Below are 16,530 nucleotides of genomic sequence, written 5' to 3' on the forward strand. Positions count from 1 at the left end.
AAGCAGCGTCCAAGCGCGGAGCCGGCCGTGGTGGTGACGGCGAGCGGGGCCGCGGGGTGTGCCGGCATCACCGGCCTCTGAGGCAGTGTCTGTGAGTCACAGCGGGAACACGCCAGCCCCACGCGCTGCCGCCGCACATTCCTCCCTGTTTACCTGCTCAGACACCCGTGAGCCTGGCCCCACCGAGGCGGACGCACCCTCGCTCCTCCCGGGCAGCCCCAAGGGACGTGGTCCCACCGGACAAAGGTGCTTCTTGCAAGAAGGGACCCAACAGCCCTGGGATTGCCTTGAACCTGGGGAAGAAGAAGGGCGGCTGCCCCGGGTGGGTGATGCTCTGCCTTGGGGAGGACGGAGCCGGGAACGCGGGTGCCACGTGCTCGGCTCAGGCCATGAGGCTGCAGAGCCGGGTGGGGATTAGCAGCACTTTTCCTCTGTGCTGACAGCTCGGCCTGATAACCCACAAAAAAAAAAAAGAATTAAAGAGTACTTGGGAAGCTGAGTCATAGCTTTGGTGGCCCAGGATCTCCCTGCCGTGCAGCCCTGGCTTTGGAGGGGGAAAGGAGCTCCCCAGGGCGGCCGCAGACACCCGGGCACAGCGGGAGCTGTGCCATGCAGCAAAGTGCTTTGCAGGTTTTTTGGGGCCGGAGAGCAGCAGGGCTTTATCGACAGCAACACCAGGGCCGTGGTGCTGCCCGCCCCGTGGGCCATCCCGCTGAGACTCCCGCGTCCTGAGTGGGGACACCCCTGGCCTCAGAGGCGCAGCATCGCTCCCCCTCCAAACGAAAGGGATTACACCGAAGCCAAAGGCAGGATCCAACCTCGCAAAACAACTCCGCGCCCTCCTTTCTTTAACCACCCGTGTCGCTTTGCTGTAAGGCAAAATGCTGCCCATGTACCTGCTCCCGGTGCCCAGGGGCTCTGCCCCTCTCCCTACGAGCCTGGGCAGGATTCATCCCATCTCGGCACAGCATGACGATGGCTGACAGCGGGCCTGCTTTCTGCTGCCTTAACTCCGAGCTTAGCCCTCCTCCGCCGTCCCGCTGCCTCCTCCCATTGGGGTTTCTCTCCTGCCGCGTCCCCCGTTCATTCAGAAGCGGGAGGCGAAATTGGGCAAGTGCAAACGAAGGGCAGCCGGGGCTCAGCCTTCCCTGACCTCTCCGTAGCGTGTTGCATCGCAGGGACGGTTCGAGCACGTCACCGCCAGCACCCGTCACCCGCAGCATCGGGTGGGACGAGCCGCTCAGCCGGCCCCGCTGCTGCTCTCCCGTGAAGGGCCCTGGAAAAAAAAAAAGTGCTGCTGCTTTGCATCGGTGTTGCCCTACAGCGATGAACCAGCCTCCAACAGTCTCCCTCGCTGCGGGGCTGCTGGTCCCTGGGCACGGTGGTCCCATGGGGGCTCCGGCCCCATCCCTGTACTGGAAAGCTCCAGGGATGGAGGTGAGCAGGAAGCGAGGTCTCTCGCAGGGATTACAATTTGCTCAGCGATGCTGAGTACCCAACCTGCTGACAAGAGCATTTTCCACAAAAACAAGGGTTTTTTTTCCCCAAAGTGTTGTCCTATCTAAAGAAAACTCCCCCCTGAGCAGTTTTAGCAGGGTGCTGGGATGGGCAGGATGGGGGCTGGGGGCACCCTGCAGTGTACAAGTACAGTCCTGCAGTGATTACACCTGGATTAATCCTGTGATACACCTGGGACTGCTGCACCCCAAGGAACACTGTGGGAGCTGGCTGTATTTTGGAAAACAAGGCCATTTCTGTAGGTGTGTGACTGCACTGACCCACATTCACAAACCCTGGCATCAGCCACCGCTCTGAGCTCCTCTGCCGCCAAAGTAAATCCATCCGAGTCCTCCCAGCTCCCGGTTGCGTCTCAGGCTCCTCGGGGGGAGCAGGGTCTGTGCCCCGTTGCCCCCGGGTCTCCTGCTCCCCATTTACCCCATAGCTCCCCATCATCCGGGCTGGGGGTGGCGCGGAAGAAGGGGGCAGAGATTTAAACCTCCCTGACCTTCCCGACTCTGGCGAGGATTTAGCACTAAAGCCTCGACTTTGCAGTTCAAAGAGGGTTTTGCAACATTCCCGGCATCTATCCCTCGGCGAACCCTTTGCAGTTTCGAAAGAAAAATAAATAAATAAGAGAAAATGCGTGCAATCCGAAAACAAACAAAAAAAAAAAACCCCAGCCACAGCGTGCGGTTAACCTGCCATGAATGGGACTGTAGATTTCGGCTGTGTCTCAGCACAGAGCCAGGCTGTGCAGACTGAGCCATGTTTGCTTAGGGTCCAAGCCATAACCCCCTGATCTGTCTAGCATAATTACCAGTCGCTGGGCGCACACAAAATCTCTAAACAAAATAACCTTCTCAAACCCTTCTGTGCGAAGCGGACGGGGTGGGGGGAAGGAGAGGCGCTGCCTCGCTGGGTTCGCAGTGAATGACCCCACTGTTTTAGATTTTCTGCTAAAAGATTTTGATGAGTCACGAGCTATTTCTGTAAATAATAAAAAAAAAAAAAAAAGGAAATGGACATTTAAAAAAAAAAAAGGGGGGCCCCACGAACATTCATCTTTTGAAGATGGAAAAATTAAAGACTTCCCCCCTCCCCTCCGCGCCACGCTCCGTCCCCGGGGGGGTTGTGTGCAAGCGCTGTTATTGGGGGGGGGGAGGCAGAGGCACATAAGCAGCCGCGGGAGCATCGTGCGGTACATGTCGGAGCAGTCCCACCGCTGCCACCCACCACAGCCACTCTCAGGGGGATGGATCGCTGGGGACCACGGCGTGGGGGGCTCGCCGGTCCCTCAGTGCTGGGGGGGTGTGAGCGGGCTACGTCCCAGCTGGGCAAGGGACTGAGCATCACCGCGGTCTTTTGCAAAGAAGGAAACTGAGGCACGAAGAAGTGGATTGCTGAGGAGGATACGGGTGCACCCGGGGATGGGGAGGTGACCCTCAGCAGCAGCATCCCTGAACGGGGCTGGGGACGGCAGCTCTCCCCGCTGCTGCGTCGGGGCTCACGCTGAGCACGTTTCTGGGCAGGGTCAGCAAAGCAGATTTGGCTTCGGGGTGGAGATCAGGCGGCCAGATCCTGCCATGGGCAGCGATGCGGTGCGCTCACGCTCGCCAAAAAGGTCCCCTTTGTCCTCCCATCCCGTCCTGCGCTGGGGGGACCTGCTGGCCTGGGGTTGATGTTCCAGATTTCTGCACAGATGGGTACGAACCGAGGCTTTCGGAGAGGCTGGGGTGGCAAAAGTGGGGGCTTACACCCACCAGTGCCTGCTCCCCCATTCCTGGTCTTTTCCTTCCTGGCTACTAAAGCCATAGTTAGTCTTTCCACTGCTTTTTGAGACCCCCCCCCCCAACGGTGCAGAGGGCTCACAGCCCCGGGCTGAAGCACATCACAGCTTGTGCCTTGCTCCGGACACGATGCGACGCTGATATTAAATCGGCCACGGTCTTTCCGCAGGGAATACAGCGCTGTCTGAGTGGCAAGAGAAAAATAAATCAGCTACAGGCACTTAAAGTATATTCAAGGGCTGTTCTTAACAGGAATTCGTCTACACCGGTCCAGCAGCCCCCGGGCAGAGGGTGGGCCGGGACCCCCAGGCGCTGCCCCTCCTGCAGCACCCTCCAGCCCCGCGAACAAACCGGAGAAGCAAAATGGGTGCAGAAGGGAGACTAAAGCAGGGAGCAAACCCACTCGTGTCCCATTGCAGATCTGAGGGCTCTGTGCGTGCCCTCTGCCCGCACTGCTTCAGGACCCCTTCTCAGCCCTGGTCCAAGGGGGGGGATACAGCCACGTGGACCAGAGACCCCCCTGAGACCCCAGCAGCTCGGGGAGGGAAACAGATCTCGGAGTAAGAACACTTTGGCCACATCCCTTCCTGGCCCCAGTTGCAATTCCTTAATGCTTATTTAAAAAAAAAAAAAAACCCAAACCCAAACCAACCAAAAGCACTCCCTCCTTTTGTTTGTTGTTTTTAACGATTTGAAAGCCGTGCCGGCTGCGTGCATCCGAGGCAGCGACTTGCCCCCGGCCGGGGGCTCCGCTCCCAGCAGCAAACCTCACGCTGTGCTTCAGGGGTGTGCGAAAATCCCACGGATTTGGGGCAAAGCATCGAGCTAACTGGAGAGAGGGGTGGTGTCCTCATGGGTGCGAGCTCTGGAGCACCCAGGAGGGAAGGGAGTGGGTGCCCCCCACCACTGTTTTCTGGGTGCATGGAGTTGCTCTGCACCCAGGAGCTGAGGGAAGAGGGTAGCTGGTCCCAGTCTCTTCCCCCATCCACGTACTGGTTTAGCAATCAAACCAAGAAAGCTTTCATGTCCACAGGAGGAAAAAAAAAAAAAAAAAAAGAAAGGAAAAAAGGTTTCTAGTTTAAAAGTTAAAAGCTCTTTCTCCAAGTGTTAAATCAATCAAAGCCACATGCTCCCCCAAGTGATTGACAGCCTGCGCCCAAACGCGAGCCCCCACGCCCTCCCCGTGGGAGCTGGGGAGCCGCTGGAGGAACGGGGACACCGGCCTCTCTGCTCGGCTCGTGCACCCATGGGTGCTGGCTCAGGTCCCCCAGGGCGGGCGGCGAGGGGCTGGCGGGGGCACGTTCAGCGCACCCCCAGGAAGCCACGGGCGAGCTGGCCGCGGTGCAAAGAGCCCTGGAAAAGGGCCACTGGAAAAAAGATTAAGCGAGTTTGGCTGAGACGGAGCAGCGGAGGGAAAGGGGATATAACAGTCTATTAATATTGGCAGGGTCTAGACGCAGATGGGAGCCAGCCATTTCGCTGGGCTGCGAACCGTGGGGCTGCGAGGCGGCCGAAATCTGCTCCCTGCCCTCTCCCGTCCTCATCCCTGTCCCCTTTGCTGCTGCAGCTCTGGCCAAGACTCATAGCGAGGATATTCAGGAAAAAAAATAACGCGATGGCCAGAAGTCCCTGATGGCGAAGCCCCGATGGCCCGGGAAGTCGATTCCCCGAGGGGAGTGCCAAAACCTTGCTGTTTTGTTTTTAAAGGGCAGATATCAAGGCTGCAGACCTGGCCCTGCTTTCGGAGCCTCGATGAGCACCAAGTGCTTCCGAATAAACCCCCCGGTCCTCCAGCCGTGGGTGCTGAGCTGCCGGGAAGCCGCCCCCTCGCTCGCCGTCATCCCGGGGAGAACCGGGCTGCCGCCGGGGCCGAGCCGCGGGCTCGACGGCGCCGGGGGCCGCGTGTCCGGCTGCCCGGGGGCTCTGTGGTGTGAGGGGGCGGCTGGTGGGTGCCGCTGCTGCTGCTGGATGGAGAGGGCTCTGAAGAAGGCGGACATGGATGTGTTAAACATGCGGCGGAGGGGCTTCACTGCAGAACTAGTCTTAAAAAAATAAAAAAAAAGGAGATAGGAGAAAAATTCCCTAAGAGCAGTGGCAAAAACTGTCTTACTTACTAATTATTAACTTCTTAGTAATTGTGATTTTTTCATTTGTACAGGCAGATCTCTTACTGCAGTAACTCCAGCAACTCACGTTCTCCCCAGCCTTTAGGAAAACCCTTCCCATCTCAGCAGGGTGGAGCAGGGGCTGTTTGGTGAGGAAGAGGAGGGACGCTCCTGTCTGAGGTGCCGTTGCGCTTTTCCAGGGGCCACTGCTGCCTCACGCCGTGCCGTGCCATGCCGTGCCATCCCATCCCATCCCACTCCATCCCATCGCAGCTGCAGGAGTCCACCAGCATGAGCCGGGTGCTGCGGAGGGCTGGCAGGGCTCTGCCCTGTAACCGGCCCATCCAGGGAAATTCAGGCACTTCCCAGGTTTCTGGGATTCAGGGAGCAGTATGTCAGCACCCGGGGAGGTGGTGGATACTGGGTGGGTGCTGCCGGGTCCCCTCTCCGTCCCTCTGCCCCCCCTGGAGCTTGGAGGGGATTGAACTTGCAGAAAAAAACCGAGCATCTCCTGGCTCCCCATCAGCCAGTGCAGCTCTGTGGTGTTGGCTGGGTTTGGCAGCTTATGGCAACTGTACAGTTCCCAGCACCGCAACCATACAGGTCCCAGCACCACAACCATACAGGTCCCAGTACCACAACCATACAGGTCCCAGCACCGGCGGACGTGGGGGTCCCTGCTGCGATGCCACCAGCAGCATCAGCAAACACTCCACGGGCAGGATGCGACCCCAAGGCTGACCAGCTCAGCAAACCCACCCGAAACGGGTATTTCAGCCAGTCCCCTGCGTTCAGCTGGTGGCGCTGGAAGGAGTGAGCTGGTGAGGTGTAGAATTAAGGACCTAAATTACCGGGACTGCTGTAGCCCCCCAGCTAGCCCAACACTGACAGAGCAGAGCAAGTCACTTCTCTCCCCTCTGATGCCCAGGCTGACCATCGCTCCCTCGCTGCTGAGAGCCTACAAGGATTAAAAATGCAAATTTTTTTTTTTAATCAATAATCATAAGAAAGCAGCCACCACAGCAGCATGATAGGTAATTTATTTTATTGCATTTTATAATGCCATTGTCCATACAGATTACATGCAGCTAGATCTACTGTACAAGGGTTTACCGTCTGCCAAAGCAGACACACGGAAGTTCAGAGTACAAATACACAGCAATGCTATTTCCTTTATACAGCACGAGGGATGCGGCAGCGAAGGCGGCGGCGGGAGAGAAAGGGTCACTTTATACACATCCTCCCTCCCCTCCACCCTCCAGCCCCCTCGGACCTCGTCCCACCTCCCCAGCATCACCTTCCCACCCAGCGCCAAAGAGGATGGAAAAAAATAAAGGGGAAAAAAGGAAAAGGTTGTGGCAGGGCTGGCGCTTCCCCGGAGCAGCCAGGGGATGGGGATGCCCCCAACCCAGGCACCCACCTGGGGTCCCCCAAGGCCATCATGGGCAGCTCCGGAGAGCGGAGGGTCCCCGAGCCCCTGGCTCTGGCCTGTCCCTACCTTCCCCAACGCTTCCAGGACAAAAACCTAGATCCAGGGAGATCCTCTTGGGCTGGCCAGGTGTGTAAACAAAGCAAAGAAACCCTTTGGTTTAATGCAGGTTCAGCTGCTGCTTTCCCTTCGCCTCCACTGGCCTCCCCAGCAGCCCCCCAGTGCTATCAGCGCCCCTTCCCTTCGAGCACCGGTTTCCGACCCCACTGGCTCTACCCATGCTAGCTATTCAGGGGAAAACAAAGAAATCATTGGGGAAAAAAAAAAAGGAAAACATGGAAAACTGAGTAATTCCTTCAGTGAGAGATACCAGAAAAATGCCTTTACTTACAGAGAGGTGCCCACACCTTCCCCTCGCAGAACCGCCCCGGGGGGCCAAGAAACAGGAAATTAAAAAAAAAAATAAAATCCAGAAGAAAACCAAAAAGAACAATTCATGTTGGTAGGTTTAAACCCAGCATATATATATCTCAATATATACAGACATACAATTCTGCCACACATTGCGTTTGGTCCTTTATCCTTCCTTCTCCCCCCCTCCCTGCCTCTGGCGTGTGTTTGAGGTAAGACATGCAGAATTCTGTAAAATTCAAATCAGCAAAAAAAATAAACCAGAGGGGTGGACGTGGGCGAGGCTGGGAAGGGACACGGTACCTGGGTTCAGATGGGACCCTGCAGAGGCGGCCGGGCCGGGCGGGGGGTAAGAGAATGAATTAAATTTACCCCTGAGTATCAAACCGGGCACGTTTCCCGTGAAATCACCCACCGTGATTCCCATTTCAGCAACGGCCGGGGAAGAGGCATCACTTGGAGCCACAGGACTTTCCAAACCTGTGCACGTGTTTAAAGAAAAAAACTCCTTTATATTTATATATTTATTTTTATATATATAATATATATATATAGAGTGCTCTTCGGAGCCAGGATGGCGGCTAAAGACCTATAGGAATATACGGCGCGGAGGGGAAGGCGCCAGGTTGTCCTCGCAGGGTCTGGGGGTGATGGCGTGATGGCGTACGGGAATTTTGGCTGGACCCGTGGGGATCTGGAGGCACGCAGCTCACCCTGGCCCCGGGAGGCCTTTTGGGGTTGTCTGTACCTCTGGAAAAGCTTAAAAAAAAAAATAAAAAAAAAAAATCACACCCCGAGCAGGAACCGCAGTGGGTGCCGGAGGGCTCGCCAATGCCGGGCGGGCTTTGTGCCTGGACCGCCTTGGGTTTTGCTGAACCATATGTGGAAACCAGGGGGTTGCAGAGCTGCTAAAAAATTAAATTTGAAGAGCATGAGGAAGGCGAGGGACTCAGGAAGAGCAAACGAAGGGGAGCAGCTACTGAAACAGCGAGGGGGGGGGGTCTGAACCCACGCAGAGCTCACAGCCCCGTGGATGCGGGGAAGGACCTGCCAGCAGAACAGCCCCAGCAGCGGGTGGGAGCCGGGGCCGGCAGCACCCACCACCCGCCGGTGCAACGGCTCGCAGCCCTCCCCGCACCCGTGCAAGCTCCCGAGCATCTGCGGTACCAACCGTGCCCGCACCCATCAGGCTGCAAAACCTCCCCTTCTGCGGAAAGGACAAACTACACCAGTACGAGGCCAGGTCATTCCCTCCCCGGGGACACTGGGGTGTTCCAGACACGCTGGAGCAGCACGAGGGGTGACAGCGGGTGCTGGTGCTGCTCTAAGAGGCACAATTGCTGCCCGCCGGGGGAGATGCAAAGCAAAAACCCAAAAGCCTGATGGAGGCAGGCGATCCCCTGCCGAAGCGGCTGAGCAGCAGCGGAGGGGGGGGGGCCAAGGGGCTGCACCCCAACATCCATCGCGTCCACCCCTCCCCGCTCCTCCGTACAAGTAAAGCAGCAATGCGCGACGCCGGCCTCCCTCCAGCAACGCCCGCCCGCGGCAGCTGTAAACTTGTTTAAAACAATAACTTAAAAGACTGAAAAAAAAAAAAAAAAAAAAATTAAGAAAAAAAGAAAAGCAAGCAGGTGGGGAAAATATGCGGCGCCTCCGGCCTCGCAGCTCTTTTGGAGGGACGGGGCTGCACCCGCACTGCAAGAGACGGGGGTTTGGTTCGTGTCCCCCCCCCCTTCCCCAGCCTGGGCAGGGTCTTTGGTGTCCGGCAGAGCCCGGTGGGAGCCGGTGGCGGCGGGGACGAGCCGGGAGAGGCCGGAGGGCGAGGGGAAGCGGGTGGCCTGGCAAACCTCCTCGCCCTGGTATTTTGGCAGCAGCGATGGCGCGAGCGAGGCTGCGGCGCGGGGAGAAACACGGGTCGAGTGGAGACACCTAGCGAAGGCCGGCACGGCACCGCACGGCCACCCACGCGTGGGGCTGGGGAGGGCGGGTTTTGCAGGATTTTCTGGCGTTTTAGGGAGGGGAAAGGGCCCCCTCTGCAACACCAGCCAGGGGGGATGCTGGTTGACCCCCGTTAATAGCCCCACTGCGCTGTGCTTTTCCCCCAGCCCGGGGGGGGCTGCTGCTGCTTCCCGAGGGTCTCGGAATGGCCCGGACGGTGCTAGGGTGGCACAGGGGAACAAGGCTGGGGGGGTTTCGGTCAGCCTCACCACTGGCTGCAGGGGGGGGACCCACGGACCCCCCCCCCCCCCAATCTCTGCAGCCACCTGGGTATCGAGGATGCACCAGGCAGCAAAAAGGATGATCGGAGGTATGTCCCGGGGACACGCCACAGGGCCAACAGCCCCTTGGGGATGTCACAGAGGTGATGCACGGGGACAAACAAGCCCCCCCCCCCCGCCCAGGACCCGCAGCCGTGTGTTGCATTTTTAACCCAAAAATGCAGCTCCCGGGGTACCAGCGCCAGGAGCCCGGCATGGGGCCGGGGGCTGTGTGCTGGGGCACTGACGCAGCCCCCACCGCCAGTGTCTCAACCCAGGGTACCAGGGACAGGGAGGGACGGAGCGGCGCTCGGGGTTGTTGCGGGAGAGCCCGGAGCTGCGCTCAAAAAACGAGAGCAGCTCCACATCCATCACAGCAAGTCTCCCAAGACCCCGCTGCGTGCCAGGACGGCCAGTGCCAGCCCAGCCGTGCTGGGGAAGGTGCTGGTCCCCGAGGAAGGTGCTGGTCCCCGAGGCCAGCACGGGGCACCCGGCAAGCCGTGGCTGCCTGCCGGGAGGAGCCCGGCGCTGGGTACCCACATCACCACCACCGAAAGAAAGAGCAGGGAGAAGAGGGGTGTTTGGTTGTGTTGTTCTCGTTATTATTAATATTTCTTTTTTTTTTTTTTTTTTTTTTTTGGCATTAATACCATCTGTTCACCTGAACTACGGACCTTCTGTCTCTAGAAATCTTTTGGTATCTTCCCATCTGGACGCACACGCACACAAAAGGATAATTAAAAGAAAAGATGAAAGCGGGAGCCCCAGCGGCAGCAGGCTCAGCTCGCTGGCCACGGCCAGGTTCAGCCGCCACGGGGTTTCACCGGGGTCGGCTTTGCTACCAGCAGGATGGCCGAGCAGCGTCTCACTGCCGGGCTCTGCCCACGCCAGCTCCTCTGCGGGTGCCCCCCAGGAGAAGGCTCGGCGGTGCTGGATGCTGCCTTCCCCGCGCCATTACCCGTCCTCAGAGACCCCGTCCCGGCTTCGGAGGAGGAACCGGGCGCGCGGGGGAGCGGGAGCCTTTCCCTGAAGTCGAAGCCGGGCCAGTGGCCATCCCTGCACGGGCTGGGAGGGTGTCACCCGCTGCAGCCGACGTTGAGAGGGAAGCAGGGAGCCGTGTCCTCGCTGCCCGGCGCTGGTGGCGGTCATCGCTGCTGGGTGCCACCAGCCCCCCCACCAGCAGGGACTGGGGGGGGGGCTCGGGGAGGGCGGCCGACCCGGGGCCGGCTGCTCTGCTCGTTTAGCAGCCTGCCGGAGGTGACGAGGCGAAGGGGACACGGTCCCACCGACGCGCCGGTCCTCGTCCTTCCCCAGCCGCGAGAGAACGGTGCGAGCCCGACATCCAAACCATGGCAGAGGACTCGCCCCCCGTTTCTGCTGTTTCTTCCCCCGAAGCCGGGTGGAGGCAGCACGTGGGCAAGGTCCACGGTCCCTCCTAGTGCAAAACCCACCGGGGGACGGAGAGACGACAGCGGGTTCCTGCCATCGCCTTCCCTGCCCGGGGCGGTCGTTGGCGGAGGCTCGAGCATCGCCGGACGGCAGAGCACCGCAGGGGAAGAGGGGACAGAGGTGCCTTCCCTGTGCCCACCGTGCACGGGGAAGGAAGGAGGGACCATTTCGGACAGAAACAACCTACCATCCTCGTTCACCAGTCACTAACCAAGGGAGGAGGGGAGAAAAAGTCCAGCTCTTGGGTTTTTGCTTCTCGTGTCGCGGGATGTCCCCCGCGGCAGGGGTCGGTCAGTCACCGGGGCTGCAGCGCGGGGCAGTGGGGAGCGTGAGGGACGCGCCGTCAGCAACAGGTTGTTGCACCAAGGAAACCCTTTTGCTTTGTGGAAGTGCCTTTGAGAAACAGGTTAACGCCGAAGGTCACCTTGGGGAGGTGGGAGCCGTTGCTTGGTCTCCGGCCGGGAGGGTGGGAAGGGTTTGCCCCTCGGTGGGGAGGAGGAAGGGGTCCTTAGGACAAGTCTTCCACCGGCAGCTCCTCCTCCAGGTCCCTGTCGTCGGGAATCGTCACATTCTGGTTGGTGGTGGCCATCAGTGAGACGGGTCTGCTGTCGTCCTCTGCCTCAGCTGGTTCCTCCTTCACGTGCACTGGATGGCTGCAGGGAGGGAAGCCTTCAGCCTCGGGGAGCCGATCCCCCCCGACCGCAACCCCACGAAGCTCTCGGTCCAACCCTCCCCGTCTCACCTAGGGGACAGGAGCCACGGGAGGCAACAAGCAGCTCCCGGCGCCCGATGTGCCACCGTCCCTTAGCTCCAAACCCTCCAACAACCCAGTAACACCCACCGGCACCGTCCCTCTCCCCCTCGCCCCCGGCCAGGCTGACCTGTACTGCTGCGGGGAGAGGCGCGGGCTGTTGCTGCCGTTGCTGTTGACCTGCTCCACGGTGCTGCTCACGTCGTCGTGGCCCACGTGCAGCATGCCGCTGGCGGAGCTGGTGTTGATCATGGTGGGGCTGTTCAGCAGCGGGAAGCTGCTCTCTGCCAGCGCAGCCTGCAACAGAAAGCGGCGGCGGCTCGAGGCACGGAGGACGCGAGACCGGGAACCGCGCAGGTGGCGAAATGTGGCCACGAGGGAAAACGGGACCACGGAGAGACCAAGGTTTAGTGCCCCCGCATCCCTGCCAGGGACGGGACTGGATCCTTACCTGGTAACTTGCATTAAGTGCTCCGTAACCGAGTCCTGAAATCATGTTTTTGACTAAAGTCGGACTCCTGCAGAAAGAGAGAAAGCAGGACGATGCACGGCTGAGCGCTCCCGGCCCGGGGATGGGGGGTCTGGGAGCAGAGGTGGGCGCGAGCGCGGCTCCCAGGCTGCGTCCCGCGGGAGAGGAGGACCCACCCTGTCATCTTTGGTGGCCTTCGCTTTTGGTACTCGTGCTCGTCGACGGTCCAGACAGCTCCCTTGACGTTCTCCACGCGCACGAAGCACTTGTGCAGGCTCAGGTTGTGGCGGACGGCGTTCTGCGGGCAGAGCGGGCAGGAGAGCTCAGCGGCACGGCCCTCGCCCCGCCACCCGGACCCCTCCTCTTCCTCCCGATCCTCCTCCTCGCCCAGCCCCTGCGGGTCCCCATGGCTCTGGGCTGTCCCGGCCACGCTCGGCTCGTCTACGGCCAAATGCTCCGCAAAGCCACCCGGGGATGCTGGAAAAGCTCACTCACCCCATCAGCACCGAGAGGGTTTAGGAGTTGAGCCCCCAAGCCACTCGTGGGACACGACCCCCCTTTCGTGGACCTTGGGCAGATGCCGAGGAAGATGGGGACAGCGTGGGACAAGGGACAAGTCACACCAGCAAGGAGCCGGGAGCAGAGCCACCCTCTCCGCTGCAGCTCACTCGGCGATGCTCGGCAAAGCTGGCTAATCTTTTCCTTTCTTTTTCTTTCCCCCCACCCCCCCGTTTTGGTCCTTTCCCTCCCTTTCTTCTTTACATCGACCATCTTTACATTTCTAAATGTAAAATAAAGAGACACACACGTAGGCAGACAGCACAGCCCCGAGAGATACCAGCTCCCTTTTCCCCTTCCAACTCCCTGCCATTTGCTACTGCCCCTATTTCATTACCAATTTTAATTTGCCTCTAATTAAATCCTGTGTATTTTTCCGACTCACTTGCTAATCCATGAGGGAGGCAGGAGGCTGGAGTGGAATCTCTCCGAGCTATAATTACAAAGGGCCTAATCACGCCGGGGCTCTGCCTTTGAATAAATTTCCTTGCATTAAGGTTCTCAGATTCTCTGCCTTGCAAATGAGAATGACCCCAATTTCAGGAAGTTGGCCTCGGAGGGTTTTTTTTTTATTTTTTTTTTTTTTTATTTCGAGTCCTGATTCGTGATGAGAGACTAATTCGTTACGCTAAAACATTAACAGCAATTTAAAAGGTCGAACGGGGGCTGTATAAACAAAGGAGCTGGCCAACACAACAAGGCAAAAGGAGACACAAGGACTGACCCCCCCCGCGCTGGAAAGTGTTAAGAGTTCCCAGAAACTCATCAAATTGCACTGTCCCCCCTTTTGCTTTTTAATTTAAGGACAAAACCAAACAAAGCTGGGCTCCTTCCCTCGTCCTCCATCCCTCCATCCATCCCTCCCTCCCTCCATCCATCCTCCGGCAGCTGCCCCGTGCACGCTGCCCGCTGCCCACCCCGGCGTCCCCGGCTATGCCGTCGTTCCCGGCGCTGCCGCGATGGCCCCGGCGAGAGCCGGCTCACGCGGCGGCAGGCAGCGGGGACGGGCAGGGTCCTGCTCCTCTCGCTGTTTGGCAGAGCCAGCCCGAAGGGGAAACTTTGCAAGCTCCCAGGAGCCGGTAGCTGGGGAAGGAGGTTTGGGCACGGTCGGTGCTGTTTGATGTGATTTTTTTGGGGGGGCGAACTGGGAACCCCTGGGTCGCATCAGGAACCCGCTGGTTGGCAGCCGGCCCAGCTCCTCGGGCGATGCTTGGTGCGGTGTAGAGCCGGGTCCCCGGGTCCCAGCCCGGTACCATTGCCGCTCTCACCCAAAGGGATACGCTCCATTTGGGACATGCCCTGCCCCGGGGGCAGAAGCATCCCTCGTCCTCGAACCCCAGTGCTGGCATCACCCAAAGAGGAGGGTCCGGCCGCACTCAGCACCGCGCAGACAGACATCCCGGGGAGCTGGAAATCCAAGAGGGACCCCAGGCATCGCTGTGCTCCCGGACCAGCAAGGGAGCAGGATGAGCCCCCGACCCCTGCTCTGTTCTCGCAGCATCTCCGCAAATATCCCACTCCCTGCCCGCGCCTGGGGGTCTGAAGTCCGGCCGGGGCTGGGTCCTGCCGCTGCCCTTGAACCCCCGTCCCCTGGCGAGCAAACACAGGACTTCCTCCCCTCGCCAGGGCCGGATCCTGCCCCGCACTCCCCTTCCTCTTTCCTGTGAGCGCAGGGGACTCCTCGTCCAAACAAAGCCCTGATTAAAGGCAAGAAGCGTGGCAAAGCCGAAACCTTTCCTGCACGTGGAGATGCAGCCCCAGCCCAGCAGCGCCCACGTCCCCCCTTTCCCCCCCACCCCGGTGACACCCCCCGCTGCTTTGAGGCACCGGCGGGTATGTGTTTGCAAAGGCAAAAGTGGAGATAAAATAAATCCTGGCACCGGGCAGGATGCGATTCAGCATCACCGGAGCCTGGGATACCCCCGGTGCTGTGTGTCAGGCAGGGTGCTGGTCCCAGGACACAGAGGAGGTGCCAGGCAAGACCCCCCCCCGCGACGTGGGAATCCTCCCACCTAGTGTCAGGGGTGGGTCCCCTGCCTCATCCTAATGTGGCTTTTGTATTTCGACAGAGTATTTGTTCAGTGCCAGACTTGGTTGCTCTGTTTGCTTCTCATCTTTGCCTTTTCTAATGATGTTTGCTTTATGCCCCCGGCCCCGCTCCCCATGCCGTGCTGGGGGGTCTCCCCGTGGGCCCCCACGCCGCACCGCGGCTCTGCCCTGCCGTGGGGATGGGGTACCCACCTTGGCCCCTGGCACCCCTGCCCCATCCCGGGGGGCAGCTATGGCAGGAGATGAGGGAGAAGCCGCAGCAGAAACGGTGGTTTTCTGAAGAGCGGAAATACATTATTTTTTCCTGCGTATCCCCCTCCTTCAAAAGAAGCCTGGCCTTGGACGCTGAAAGTTGTGAAGGGAATTATTTCCCCCCCAGCTCTTTTTAATCCCCTGCCATCCCTTTTGGTGGTGGAACAGGAAAAAATAAAGAGCAGCCAAAAGGGAACCAGAAGGGCTGGGGTATGCCCCTCTGAGACATCAACCCTGCCCTTGGGTACCACGGGATACGGGGGAGCCACAATGAAAAAACCCCAAAACATTTACTCCTTTCAGCTAGTAAGAGGGCAGGAATAAGGCATTTTCACCTGCCATTATCTCCTTCCACAGATGGGGAAACCGAGGCACGGAGCAGGTAAAGTGCTGCCCCGGACAGCCCCTGCTCTGCCCCACGGCGAGACACCATCCTGGGACCAGCGACGGCCACACCAGGCTCTCTGCCCCAAAATTCCCCATCGCTTCGCACCCTCTCCCCGAAGCCGGGGGTGTCCCCACGGGCCCGGCCGGGGTGCAGCGGTGGCAGCCAGCGCTGCTCCCCGTGCCGTGCTTGCAGTGCTGCACGCGTGCCGTGAGGGGGACTCCAGACTGATGCAGTGCCACGGCCAGCACCAAAAACCAGCCCGGGCACCTCTGACCGCTCCTGTCCTTCTCCTTCCCACTGCCATCCTCCCGCTCGGCGTGCAGGGATGCTCGGGATGGGTTGTGCCAAAGCCAAGGGCCACCCATAGCGCTTTGGAGCCGAAACGCCCGCTATTCACCCAAAGTTTGCTGCGGAGAAGCAAACCCCTGCTGCAGTCAGCTCTGATCTGCAGCAGCAACACACGGGGGCCCTGGGCTCCAGAATAACCGATTCCTCCTTAACCCTTTCAAAAATGCACTATCTTGCTTGTACCTCGCTTATTCTAATTTTTTTGTTGTTTTTTGTTAGCTTCCCTCTGCCACTTTACTTCTTGCTGCCCTGAGCAGGAGGAAGCTGTGTCTCAGTAAATACATGCAGCAAGAAACAATAAATAAATCTTCCCTGGTTGGGGCAATAACTGCTCCTTCTCACAACCACCCCGCTCCTCTGAGATGTGTTTTCTCGGTTCTCGATTTCTAAATAACCAAGGGGGGATCAGCCTTGGCACCTGCGTGCTGCCCCAGAATTCACACCCATCAGCCCAGGCCAGTGACAAACGGCTCCTCGGTGCCAAAAACTTTCAATACCTGCCCATACACCACCATGCACCGGGTGGGGGGACCCGACAGGCACAGGCACCCACTCGGGGTCTCGCAGCAGAGCCACGGGTGCTCCCACTCGCCGACGGTCTCCCCAGCCACCACCGCTCTCCCTCCATCCCCACGGAGCACAACCCGCATCCCCGGCCACCAGCGAGACCTGCCCGCCGCGTCTCGCGGCCCGGCTGCGGCACCTCGCGTTCGCAGCGTGCCGCCCGCCCCCGGGTTATCATTAACCTTATTTGCTATTTCGAGTGTCTTGCTCTT

The 16,530-nt window shown here is 59.4% G+C and overlaps 1 protein-coding gene across 6 annotated transcripts in view; it reads right to left on the reverse strand.

The window, feature by feature from the left end:
• Positions 1–6,422: 6,422 nt before the first annotated feature.
• Positions 6,423–16,530, reverse strand: part of FOXP4 (forkhead box P4) — a 66,876-nt gene continuing 56,768 nt past the window's right edge. For all 6 annotated transcript variants that reach the window (XM_030000214.2, XM_030000213.2, XM_041119871.1 and 3 more), the window contains 4 exons: positions 12,336–12,457; positions 12,142–12,208; positions 11,821–11,987; positions 6,423–11,592 (listed from right to left, as the gene is read on the reverse strand). In XM_030000214.2, coding sequence (XP_029856074.1) covers positions 11,448–11,592; positions 11,821–11,987; positions 12,142–12,208; positions 12,336–12,457 — 501 coding nt within the window. In that variant the 3' untranslated portion in view covers positions 6,423–11,447. The remainder of the gene's footprint in view (positions 11,593–11,820; positions 11,988–12,141; positions 12,209–12,335; positions 12,458–16,530) is intronic.

The sequence above is a fragment of the Aquila chrysaetos genome, chromosome 24, assembly GCF_900496995.4.
Source record: "Aquila chrysaetos chrysaetos chromosome 24, bAquChr1.4, whole genome shotgun sequence".
Classification (NCBI taxonomy): domain Eukaryota; kingdom Metazoa; phylum Chordata; class Aves; order Accipitriformes; family Accipitridae; genus Aquila; species Aquila chrysaetos.